Source organism: Dromaius novaehollandiae, chromosome 2, assembly GCF_036370855.1.
Source record: "Dromaius novaehollandiae isolate bDroNov1 chromosome 2, bDroNov1.hap1, whole genome shotgun sequence".
NCBI classification, from domain to species: Eukaryota; Metazoa; Chordata; class Aves; order Casuariiformes; family Dromaiidae; genus Dromaius; species Dromaius novaehollandiae.
Genome location: NC_088099.1, coordinates 83,081,932 through 83,095,562, shown reverse-complemented (window position 1 = coordinate 83,095,562; position 13,631 = coordinate 83,081,932). Strand labels below are relative to the sequence as shown.

The window sequence follows — 13,631 nt, the reverse complement described above, 5'->3', positions numbered from 1 at the left end:
ATTCTGCTTTTCTTTTGTGGAAAAAAAAAATTATTGTCTAAGATCACTTTTTTCCTGTAGATTTTCAAAGCTGAAGGAACTACAAATTGCCAGAGAGAAGCTATTGCAGAGATGTATCATTATATGCTTGACATCCTCCTTAAGGCAGCTGCTGTTGGCTACTATCAGATGTACCTCTGTTTTATCTGGTATGGATGTTGAGTTATTATTGCCTTATCGTGCTGTAGCATGATCTCCACTGAAACATAAGTAACTATGAAAAGTTGTATTACTAGAGGGAACAATACCCACAACTTGCATTGCAATCTGCTACAAGGCAGTGTCCAAAATACACTGATACCTAAAGCTGACTTAAAGTAATATAACAAAAAGCTATACTACCATATGCAACATTTCATAAGCCTCCAAAGTGGATGTTAATGGCCACTACATGAATAAACCAAAGGCAATCCAGTCGCAGTCATCACTACTGGATATTAAGGGAAGGGCTTAGGAACATGGCAAACATGTCCTACTTCACCGATCCAGGGGCTCTATCTTTGTATTTAAAGTTTACTTTGAAATATGAAACAGTTGATAACACTGTGCATTAGCACCAGAGGCTGCACCTTCACATCATCAGGAGGATATCTTAATGCAAGATCTGCCTTGCAAAGCATTCAGAGAAACCAGAGGCATAAACAGGAAGAAAGAGAAATTCCTCCAACCAATAGATAAGGCATGTACTAACTAATGAGCCTAGATGAAGCAATCCTCAAGCTGATTTTCATGCTGAACATTTCTGGTACACCCTCAGTCCATGCGTGTGATTTGGGTAACACGTTCTTGATACTGGAGGTTATAAAAATGAGTGAAGGTGTACGCTTCAGTGTTTTGATGCCCCTGATTATTTGATGCTAAACACCCTGGTTCCAAGACCTCTCATACAGAAAGTAAACATCCAGCTTCTTGCTGAAGAGCCTGGTAGTGATTCTACAATGACCCAAGTCTGGTGAACGGTAACTTGAGAAGTTTAAAGAACAAAGCAATATCAGAGCTAACTCTTGCATGTGGGAGCCATGTGACACTAGACTCCTGAACTAGGAAGGAACATAAAATGACAATTCCCTACAAACACTTTATGAGTCCCAAGGTAGTAAAAGCAAAGAACAGGATCAGCATGGTAAGACTCACTGTAGCATTTAACGAACACCATCCATCCCCAGGAAAAACTGCCTGCAGCCTGGCCCACAGGCCTGAAACCTACTGAATCACGCATCTGGCAAACAACCTCAGGAGGTCACTTGGTCTGAGTTGCCTAGGTCTGTCCTTCCTAGACTGAATTCAAATGAGAGGAGAAAATTCCAGGACTCAGTCCACACTTGCTGGCACCAGACTACAGCTGAAAGCACCTATATTATCCCCTGCAAAGATCAAACCACTACCGTTCACTTCAGTTTCTGAAGAATACTCATGAAGCCTGTTAAATTTAAGAGGTGATTCCTTTGTGGACTGTGCCTCATCAGTTTTGACAAGTGCCCTTCACTGGCTACTTATGCAAGTAGAGGCACTGGATCCTCCTGACTAGGTACTATTGATGTAATGACCTTGATGAAGGGTCTCTAGGATTTATACAACAGCATCACGGTGTTCCCAGTTTTGTTCTCTATGCCCTTCCTGATCATTCTTAGCATTCATTCTGCTTTTTCTTTTTTGTCAGCTGACTTTTTTTTTTTCCATGCATTTCCCCATTCTTTGTCACATTTGACTGCTGAGAAGCTGGGCAACTAACTGCCCTTTCATATTTGCATTTTTTAAAGAAAATTTTTACATTAAAAATTACAAATAATTCTATACTTAATTCAGTACTTATGTAAGTAACCTTTTTTCCCCATCTATTCTTTAACTTACAGGAAAAGATAGACACTCAGTATAGAAATCTGAGCTATCAAAGTTGCCTCCCCCCACCCCCCATTAAGTCTGTCAACTACTGTGAATAATTGAAACCAAGTTACTTAACTCCCAACAGCGCACACACAGCATTTTCTTGCAACAGGTGACTATGAGAAACTTTGTTTGAAGACAAAATGGAACTAATTTGGAAGAAACAAGATTATTTTAAACAGAATGTATGACTGGACATCTAAAATCCATAGTCAGAAGCTCTTGATCTGTGAACACCTTTCAGTGCACTGAAAGATCATGATCAGCAAAAATTAGTCATCTTAACCTTTTATAAAACAGGAGCTATTAAAAAATAATTACGAACTTCTCTGTTAAATGCAGCTTAAGGCAAACATTTTCCTTTTATTAAAAATCCTCTGACAAAGAAGTTCTATACAGCTTTGCCTTTTAAAGCTAGATCAATATCAGAGATATTAATGTATTTAACTACTAAATTTTATGGATGTCATCACAATAAGTGAAGTATGGCAGCTAATAGCCATTTATTCAAGAAGAGAGTCATTGTCAGAAAGTAATCTTATCTGTAATTTTTACACCACTTTAGTATATTGCTCTCATTTCTCAAAAAAAAAAGTCAATTAAGTATCACTGAGGATTTGACATAAAAAATTTGTTACAGAATAACACTAATTTTATGCATGCTACTACAAGTCTTTCTGACCCTTCAAGTCCAGAACTATCCTTTACCTAGAATGTGAATGTCAGCTTCCAGCACAAGCTTAGAACAGCTTTTGTCCAGAACAAAAATCTCTTTCATCCTATCTGAATTCAAGTGAATAAAAGGAAGTACAAATACATTTTCTACCCGTAATAGTGAGTCTCCTCTGATAACACACAGATTCAGTTCATCAGTCCTATGCAGCTATTCAACTGTTGAATAAAAGAATGCAGGGTCCAGCTGTCAAAACTCACCTGCCAGTGCAACCCAGGTTCAAATCATAGCCTGGCAGATGGAAAGCCATGTTAACATCATGAAATAAAACTTACCTGTTGAACATCCTGTTGGAAAACACAGAGTTGAAGCCGCTGGTGCAAGCGGACCTTCCGATGCTGCCAAATGTTTTCCAGTTGGCGCTGGTGGTGCAGTACTTCATGGATAACGTCCAGAACATGATGAACTGCTTTTGAGTAGTTGGCAGAAGCAGTGAGGGAATCAGAACTGCCAGGAGTCAAAGGTCTCTGAAGTTTGTCAAGTAGCGACTTTCCATCTTGGCTCACCTGACCATCAGAAAGATGAAAAGTTATTTGTCTGGCCAAAGCTTGTCAGACTATCCTTCCATCTCCCACCTGCCCCCCTTTCAGGTTTCTTTAAGAACTTGTGGAGCAGTGATGGGAAAATATTATTCCAGGTATGATTATGTGCTGCTGTTATAGAAGTCTATATTTTTATATCCTCCATCTATGTAAGCGGATTTTAAGCAGCAGCAGCTTTCTAAATAATAACCTGTCTTTCTAGTACCTTAAGACTGATTTTCCTTAACAGTAATTTTTTCAAAGAGGTCAAGGCTAACTTAGAATAAGCATCCTCCATCTCCTTCTCCAGCTCTGTAGTCAAAGCACCTAAAATTAAGCATTTGAGCAGAACTGCCCTCCCAGGAATCTCTCCCCCACCTTTCATCCATTGTGAAGGGGAAAAAGGAAGTTACTTTCTATAGGCTAATGATAAATTTATCAATAGATTTAAACCAAGAGATATGAACTTAGGCAATTTTTGATTTTACATATATTACAACTTTTAAATTATTACTGTACAAGTAAGCCAAAAGCAAACTGATATTATGACAAACTCAAAGCCAATTAAAATCATATAAAACCTTTCCATGCAGCACAAAAATACATTCTTTTACAAAATGTGTTTAACTACGGATGTTGATAAGGAACATATTAGTCACTTCTAGCTGTTGTCTTCTCTAATCCAAACCACAGCAAAAATATTTGGATTTATTTTGTATACTAATTAAAAAGCAATAATCCTACTTCATCTGGTCACTGTTAATGTTTAATATTTGTTAAGGTTGTTGAAAGCTTTTTTCATTGCTGTTTAACTATTCTGCCACTTTCAGCACGAAGCTCAAAAAACTAATACCAAATTGTAATAGTTCAAGTGAATTGTAAAGAACTTTTCTAATTGCTCGTGTAACAGGCAGGAAAAATTCATCCAAAACCACAAGAATGGGACACAAACAGTAGGTGTAATCCATTTTTTTGTCTTTCAAATCTTTCAAAATCCAAGTTTTGTCTTTCAAATATTTCAGAAAAATAGACTTCTATTATTTATCAAGAATCCAAGAAATTCAGGAAAAAAGTAAGTGCGACAGTTCCTTGATCTGATGATTTGTTCATCATCTTGACAACCAAATAACCATGCACATTTGCTCCTCGCAGGAGTCAACATAGTAGTTTTCTTCCTTTCCAGCACATGACTACCCTAAGATTTCAGCCAAGTAAAACTTAATTTAAGGCACAGCTCTTAGTTTTTCAAACACACCAGTTATCTAAGCACGTAAGCCAGTAAGTTACTTTTCTGGTAATACACAGTAATTATCCTCAGTAATGTGACTCAGTCTAGTTTTAAAAGTTTATTCTCTTTAAAATTACTGTCTCTAAGTTGTGTTGTCAAGACATCGCAATTCAAAACGAATGACAAAGTTCTTTTTTCTATGGTGTTCCCCTCTTTCTCCTCACTGTTCATTCACCACAAAACGAAAGGAGCTCCATGCTGTAACGGAAACTAAGTCATTTGTCTATTAGTGACAAGCAGCAGCGCTATAACATCATTACAAAAAAAGACAACTCGATCAATCTTCAGTGCATGTTTAAACAAGTGGAAACAAAACCTCTTCTGGCCAGAGGAGGAACACACCTTGTCCATACACATACAACTATTATTTCTCCACAAATTGTGGTTGCTAAAGAATAAACTATAGCTTTAATACATAGGAAAAAGTGATGATCTGAAATCAGAAGAAAGGCATCTATATATTTGTTTAAAAAAAAAAAAAAGTTAAAATGCCTTGCTGTCCCAAAGTCAAAAGCCACAGCTTTGAAACACCAGACAAATTTTCAAGGTGTTTGCCAGAGCAACCCTACCATCTACCCATTTATTTGCACCATGTATCACCAGGAAGCAAACAGTACTTAGCATGGCAATCCACAGCGCTCGTTTAGGCTTAACAGCTCCTTTTTTTTTTTTTTTTTTTTTTTTTTTTTTTTTTTTTTTAAGCCAGAGGCGTGACTGATTCACACTGTTTATATTCAATGCTTTATGATCATTATCCCAGACTGCCCTAACCTTTTTATTCATTGACACACTTCTCATGGAGCTTGCGCCCCAGATCGTCTCACTCCACATTTGCCTACTATGAACATGCTGCATCTGTCCCTTGTTTTAAAAAGGGATTCTCTCAATGAAGAGAAGTTACAACCAAGAAAAACCTTCCTACAAAACACACACTCAAGAATGAGTTAAAACAGGTATCTATAGTAAGACCCCTAAGTTTTACCGCCAAAGGGGTGTTTCAGTATGTCATGAAATCAGTTGCCGTAGCAAAGTGGAATATATCAGGAATGACGGTGTCAGTGTATGTTTTATATAAAAAGAACAATTAACACAAACTCTAGGCACCTGACTGATGGGTAATAAAGCTTCTGCAGGCCCTACAATGGCAGGTGTTCAGAAAATCCATTTTTGATACATGAACAGCAGGACTGATCAGCTCTGATTTTACACTCCTTTACTGCTGTCGACATAAAATGTGAACCGAGTTACACTTCAGTTGCCTGTAATAACGTTGGCTCGTCGGCAAGTAGGGTTTTTTTTATGCAATGTATAAAGCACAAACCATTATTTTATTCCAACACCACCTCCTTTTAATGGGTACAAGCTGTAGGCCTAAGCTATCTTGTGTCCACCATTTTTTTTAAACCTTGATTTAAATAAAATGCATATTTTTTATATAACTTTCACTAGAACAGAAGCTACTCTATTTAACCCAAATTCAACTGATGCTGTTCTAACACCAAAAGACTCCAATAACATTACTGTGTGGTGTTAACAACCCTGATAAAAGAAAGTAAGAAAAGCTCAAAAGAAAATGCAGAAAAGCCCTGTTGGCAAACAGTGAAGTCAATATCCATTTGATTTCTCACTTTAGCTAACTGAAGAGAGAGAACTCAAAGAAAATTCAAAACTTGCAGGAAAACAATGGATATTTTAGTCATCATTTTCTGGGCTACCTTAAGAATACACATTTTTTTCTAAGTTGTATTTACGACTACTAGATATACCAAAAAGCATTCTCTGTCTTAAAAGCATGTCATTGGGTTCAAAATCCAAGATTAGAGCAGCAACATAGGATATGCTAATCTTATGAATGCCAAGTGCATGTGCATGCTGGCTCATTTAAGTGCCTTTCAGGCTGGCAGAATTAAGTATTTAACTTCTGATTTGTCAAGTGACATCCTCTGAAGGTTAAGGCTTTTTCTGAGAGATAATTTCAGAAACAGATTTTCAAAACACACTTAAAGCAATCCATGCCAACAGAATACTTTCCCAAAGAATACCCAGCTGCTTTCCATGCAAATAAAAATGTTAATGATAGTATCATATTGCTATTAAAAGGTAGTAATATGCAAATACAAATTAAACACACTTAGTACACTGCATGAGTTGCTTGTATCAGGTGAGTCTGCAAAAACAGTATTGTGGTCTCATCTTGCCTTTTAAATTTCTTTCAGAAGACTAAGAGGAAGACTTAAAACTTGCATTTAAATTTGAACAGTAGCAGCAAAATCCAGAATACTAAATTAAGAGGAACAGCCTGGCACTTGAGTTTCAAACTAATGCACTATATGCAACAAGTTCCATCAATTTGTGACCCAACCTTAATATTACACCATTTTACTGGAAACAAGTCAGCAACCTAAAGAAACAAACAAGCTACTTACCTCAGAGTAAGCCAAGGTAATATGCTCATATATTCCTTGATGATGATGGATGGCATCTTCCAAGTCTTGAAGTTCAGAGGGAAGCTCCACTTCACCACAGGCTTTACACCAGGAATCCACATTGCTCATGTACTGCAACAGAGAAACGACCTCTGCTTAACTTTCGGTTCTACCGTTAAGTAAACATGCATGAGAAACACGCAAAAGGATTACTATCTGTGTGATGGCCACTGAATAGACTTCTTTTAAGTGAAAGCTGTCTAATGTATTTCTTTCTGAACTGACTGAAAGGAACCTGATAGCAGAACAGAAACAAAGTCTGACTCTACTTGTGCTTTAAGCTACACGGAACTCTTTCAGCCACTCACAGGCAGACCTAATTATATGTTGACAACCTTCAGGGCCAATTAAACTGTTGGCAATACTGATATTTCAAGTTTACTCTTGCTCTTTTTCTTGACTTTGCAAGCTAAGAAGTTTATTTCACCCATACCTACCTACCATGTCAGGCACATAAAGGCAGCTAAGGTCTTCACAAAGAGGTACAACATGCTGCACTTTCCAAGACCAGACCCCCAGCTCTCATTTGTCAGCTGCCTTTCCAGATATTCAACAAACATTAAGTTAGCCACTGTCTCACCTTTCTTTTAAATCTTCAGAGAAAAGCAAGTTAATCTGCATGCGCATGCACACATGCACGCACAGATTTGATGTGGTGAATTGATCACTCAATTCACAGTTGTCTTTTTGCTAGGAAGATACCTTCACGAAGGCAAAGCACCATTAAAGCACTATAAACTCATGTCCAAGTCCCCCAAGTTCTAACTGCTCCATACAAAGAAGCACTAAATACATTTGCCTAGCAGTTACAGTAGCAAGCACATAAGGGATTTACAACTTCGGGGGCCGGGGGGGGGGGGGGGGGGGCGTGTTCCTCAGAACTAACAGTTAACTCTGAGCGCGCAGCTATGGCAGCATTGCTGCTTAAGTCAAGCCTTCCGGGGGAACCTAGGGTGTGACAACAGCATCCATTCTGCTGACGATTTAAGTTCTCTCTGAAACTTAAACGGTCTTGACAGAAGAGAAACGTCATTATGCCTGCATGCACATCAAGTTCTGTCAAGTTATTTTTGACAGCTAGGGGGCATGAATTTTACACCCTACTTATGTTAGAAAAGGGGAGAAAAAAATCTGTTTTTCCTAGGACTTTTCATGGCTGTTAAACATGAACTTACTATAGCCAAGCACATGTGGCATCTATAAACTAAATTCGCCTTCTCTTGACATGAAGTTCAAGAGTCCCAAAAGCTTCAGAGACCATACCTTTCTCTCACCATATGTATTTTGTTTCCTGGTGCACATCTAGCCTTTTGAGGAAAAAGCAATCCACAGACCATTTCTTGGTCTCCAATATTGTTTGACAGCTGGGAGAAAGAGTGATAAAGTACTTAATTCTCAGATACTTGTTTTACTCTCATTTCATCAAGGGACAATTTAAAAAAATCTCTAATATTAAGCATTGAACACTGAAAGAGGCACGTAGGACCATGGAGCTGCATCTCTTGCATCAGTTAGCAGCACCGACAGTAGCTGGGCACAGTCTTGACTGTTCCCAACAGCAGGCAGCGACATTCAGTTGCAAGGGAATATGTGTATTTAAGAAGGGAGCGTTTTTCTGGCTACATAGTTTTTACTCTTTTCTATATAGGTCAAGCATCACCAGTTTCTAAAGGGGTCACTCCTCTTACTCCTAGCCCTCTTGCCTTTAACTGAGACTGTCCACTGTTAATCAGAGAGCTGATAAATCATGGCCAGTTAAAATACAAAGCAACTATGACAATCCATCACAGTTAATTATCAAATGAAAACTGCAAAAGGAATAATTAAAGAGAATAATTAAATTAATCCCAGCAGATGCTGCAGTGCTCTTTTTTCTCATTCTTCTCTTTTCCCCTGTTTACATCTACATATGCATTTGGTTCTGAAGAAGGTAGCAGAGACCCTTATCAGCTGCCCAGCACAAAAAAAAGTAGAAAAGAAAAAAAAGAATTTTACACCTCTGAATTCTGAAGAGCAGTTTCTTATGAAAAGGACAATGCTTTAGTCAGGGTATACCTATCTGTTCATGTTTTACCCATATACATGTATGTATATACATGCACACGATATATATACACAAATATATACACACACATACATATACATACATATACTTACACTATATCTCACATACGAGACTGACAGTGCTTAAATGTAAACCTAAATAACCCAGGAAATTAGAAAAGAACCGATACTGATAAGGTACCTCACCATGTCCATCAAATGCTTTAAGCTGGTTGGCAATTTTTACACCAGAAAATAATTCCTTCCACTCTTCCTTATATGGCTTTTCTTTAAAATCTACCAAAATGCCTGTTCTAGTGTCATTAGTTTATGTAATTTACCTTCAGCTATCTAAGCGCAGTTACATCAATGTCATCACTAACATAATTGAAAGCAACACAGTGTATTTGCATCTTAATATGCTCACATTTCTAACTCCCGGACATTTAGGAACTTCAATTTCTGTGTAGTAGTAAGCAGAAGAAAAACCCTTCTTAAAATAACAAAACAGAAGACTCCTCTCTTGATTTCTGCAGTAACCATCAACTCCCAAATGGCTGCTTCCTCTATTCTGAGTTAAAGCTATATGAGACATGAGACTATTTCTTGAACCCTGTTTAGCACAGGGAAATGAAAGAAGAGAGCTGGATCTATGGAAGCCCCACAGCATCCAAGGGCTTTCAGTCAGCCATAAGCATCTAAGGACCTCTGTTCTCCAAATCCACCACAGACATGCAGAGAAGTCTGTAATATCAATGGGTGACTCAACAACACACACACAGCAACTCCCTCAGAACTGAATTCCCTGGAGGGGAAAAACATGCTTTCACCATCAAGACTACTAACTTGGGGATATTTATTTCTGTTTCCCCTACATATACCTCTTCTCTGGCAGTTACACATAGTTAATGACTTAATTAAAATAATTGGTATGGGCCTAAAGCTAAAATTTTTGTTTAATATAGGAAGAATCTCTTATGGAATACTGAATAAACATCCCCCACCACAATTTCAGATTCAGAAGACAGTTAATTAACCTCTCAACTTTCAGGCCAGTTAGGCTAAATTTTCTGTAAGCAATTACTACAAGTTAAACACTGAAAAACCAAGGACTGATATATGAACATTTCTCTCTCATGGGTGTTAGAGTGAAAACAACAGCAGAAGTGAGTGATTTCAGGATGTAGAAAAGGTCTTGCCTTGATAGAAATTATACCAAAAGTTTTTCTTTCCTTTCTTCAACTGAAAAGCTTCATATAGTTAAACTTTTATGTCTGCTTCATTTTGATTCATACATCTAATCGGGCTAAGTTTTAACTTGCTTGCAGTGGTATGAGCAATACCTTTTGTGAAGAATATAAGGACAGTGGGCTGTCTTGAGCCAAGGAGAACAACCTTTTATGTGAAAGTCAGCTGAAACTGGCAGATATGAAAGCCCTAGCTTTCTTGCTGCTGTTTTCAATCACTCTCAAACTTCTGTCCAAACCAAAAGCAGACAGCACAATTCACCATTTTATCAAAGAAACTCTTGTTGGCTCCCTCCCCATTTACTAACCTGTTCAGCTTTCTGATGGAAGATAGAGGACATATCCAGTAAGGTGCTACGTTCATCCAAGGCTGCAGCAAAAGCCTTCCACTCTTGCTCTAGCTGACTTGCAATCTGTTTTATCTGCTGCGAGGCATAGTGGCCGGACTCAACCAGGCGATTTGCTACTGACATGATGCGGTTTATGTTTACGTACACATTCTATGGAGAAGAGTAGGGGGAAAAATTAGTGTAGGTTAGGAGACCACTTAAATACATAGACATAGCTCTACAAAATTACAGTAGTGCTTAACAGACTAAATCTGCTTTTATTTGCAAAGTTTTTGCATGCCTGACTTGGGAATTTTGGTGTATAACATAGCAGCCTATTTGCATTGCTGACAATGACACACAACTTGAAACAACCAGAGTCTCAAGCTAACATCAATGGCCAGCTTAAGCAAAGTTACATTATACAAAGACTCATTATTACAAGAAAGAAGAAAAGCTGACCATATTTCACAACAGCATTAATAAGAATTTTTACAGATGTTTAAATCAGCAAGACATTCAGATACACAATACAGATAATTAAAAGTACAATTAGTAAGCACTTGATCTATCCTTGATACGCACACATGGAACACCACTCTGTACTACAGATCTTTACGTTGTCTTCTGCAACCATTTATAGTCTTTAAATTAAAAGAGTAAAACTTTAGAACTCAAAGTTTACTTTGAGTTTATTCAAGAAGTTTTATTTTCCTACCACTATATTGCCCCAGAGCTAACACTGAAAACTAGACAAATTAGGTCAAAGACCAGAAGGATTCTCTAGCATGTTGTCACTACTCAGTGATGGCTCTTAGTCACACTGATTTTCTTTCCTTTTAACTCACTTATGCATTTTAGCCTATAGTATCTAATCTCTGTTCTTCATTCTGTATGAACAAACAATATTTTTCAAAGGAAGCAATCAAGTGTTTCCGATTCCTGCAACACCATAAACAAGCTTAGCTTCATCACCAAAAGCTTTCTGAGTAACGCTTCCAGAGCTATATTTACAAAATGCTGCATTGACACTTCTTTCAATTGAGCTCACTCTCCTATCTCTGGAATGAAATTCTTGGAATCACAGATAGCTGAGTTTGCCAGGCACCTCTGGAGATGGCCTCATCCAAACCCCTTCTCAAGACAAGATCAATTAGAGCAGGTTGTCCAGTCAGGTTTTGAATATCTCCAAGAACGGAGAGTCCACAACTTCTCCGGGCAACCTGTTCCAGTGTTTGGTCTGGAAAAAGGTTTTTTTCTTACATGTAAACAGAATCTCCTGTATTTTGATTTGTGCCCCTTGCCTCTTGTCCTTTCACTGAACACCAAGAAGAGTCTGACTCCACCTTTTTTTTTACTACCTGTAATCAGATATTTATGTATCTTTATATATATATATATATATAAATCTATCTATCTATATATATAATCTCTCTCTCTCTCTCTCTCTCTATATATATATATATATTTTATATATATATAAAAATAAAGATCCCCCCAACCCTTCTCTTCTCCAGGCTGAACAGTCCCAGCTCTCTCAGCTTCTCCTCATATGATAGATGCTTCGATCCCTTAATCATCTTAGTAGCCTTTTGCTGGAATTGCTCCAGTAGCTCAGTATCACTCTTGTATTGTGGAGCCCAGAACTGGACACAGCACTCCAGGTGTGGCCTCAACAGGGCTCAGTAGAAGGGAAGGATCACGCCCCTTGACCTGCAGGCAATGTGCTTTCTAATGAAGCCCAGGACGATATTAGTTTTCTTTGGTACAAGGGTACACTGGTGGTTCACATTCAACTTGGCGTCTGCCAGGACCCTTCTCTGCAAAGCTGTTCTTGAGCTAGTCAGCCCACATAAGCTCCTTGCTCATCTATGCAGGCCTCCTGCTGCCTTTGCTCCATTTCCTTCTTGCTGGGATAGACCATTCTTGAGCTTGAAGAAGGTGATCTCTGAAAATCAACCAGCTCCACTGGACCTCTCTTCTCTCTGGGGCTGTAGCCCATGGGATTCTTCCAAGCACATCTCTGAGAAAGCCAAAGTCTGCTCTTCTGAAGACCAGGGTTGTGATACTGCTTAATGCCTTCCTCGTGCCTCACATGATCCTTAACTCTATCATCTCATGGTCACTGCAGCCAATGCAGCCCCTGACCTTCACATCCCCAGTTATTCTTCCTTGCTTGTAGGAATTGGGTCCAGAGTGCCTTCCCCCATTAGCTCCTTGATCACCTGAGTTAGGAAGTTGTCATCAATGCACTCCAGAAGACTCCTGGATTGCTTGTGCCCTGCTGTGTTACCCCTCCAGCAGATATCGAGCTGGTTAAAGTCCAGGACCTGCAAACATGAGACTTCTTCCAGTTATTTGGAGAGTGCTTCACGTACTACTTCTTGCTAATCAGGTGGTCTGTAGCAGACACCCACCACAATATCATCATTTTGGTCTGCCTGTTAAATTCTGACCCATAAGCTCTCAGTTGGCTCATCATCCATCCCAAAGCAGAGCTCCATGCATTCTTATTGCTCTCTCACATAAAGGGCAATTTCTACCGATTCCTCCTGTTTGTTCCTTATGCTGCACTTATTAGCATACAAGTACTTCAGAGAAGGACACAGTCATGCTGATTTTGCAGAAAGGGTATGACTGCTTTTCCCACAATGCTGTCCCATAGACTGTTCCTTGTTTATGTGCATATGCATGCGGCTTCAGCCCTGTTTCTGTTGATTACAATATGCCTGCTGCTCATACCACCTCATACATTTGGCTTGCCAAACTCTCCCTATCAGGCTGGCCAGCCTGTTGTCAAAGATACTTTTGCATCAGGTGGATTCTGTCTCTCCCAAGTAGTCCTTGATTTTCAAAGAATGTCCCATGGTCATAGAAACCAAAACCTCGTGGCCAATACCAGCTAGGCAGCCAATTGTTGAGCAGTAGGATCCAGTCATCCTCATGTCCTTCCCCCTCACTGGAAGGATCAAGAACACTACCTGGGCCACCTTTCCCTTGATCACCACCACCAGAGCCACATAGTCACACCTGATATTTTCCAGGTCACCCCAGCTGTATC

The 13,631-nt window shown here is 38.9% G+C and overlaps 1 protein-coding gene across 2 annotated transcripts in view; it reads right to left on the bottom strand.

The window, feature by feature from the left end:
* The window catches only part of TRIO (trio Rho guanine nucleotide exchange factor), a 255,971-nt gene that overhangs the window by 149,135 nt on the left and 93,205 nt on the right, over positions 1-13,631 (bottom strand). For both annotated transcript variants that reach the window (XM_064506864.1, XM_064506862.1), the window contains exons 7-9: positions 10,550-10,741; positions 6,892-7,023; positions 2,932-3,162 (exon numbers count right to left, since the gene is read on the bottom strand). In XM_064506864.1, coding sequence (XP_064362934.1) covers positions 2,932-3,162; positions 6,892-7,023; positions 10,550-10,741 — 555 coding nt within the window. The remainder of the gene's footprint in view (positions 1-2,931; positions 3,163-6,891; positions 7,024-10,549; positions 10,742-13,631) is intronic.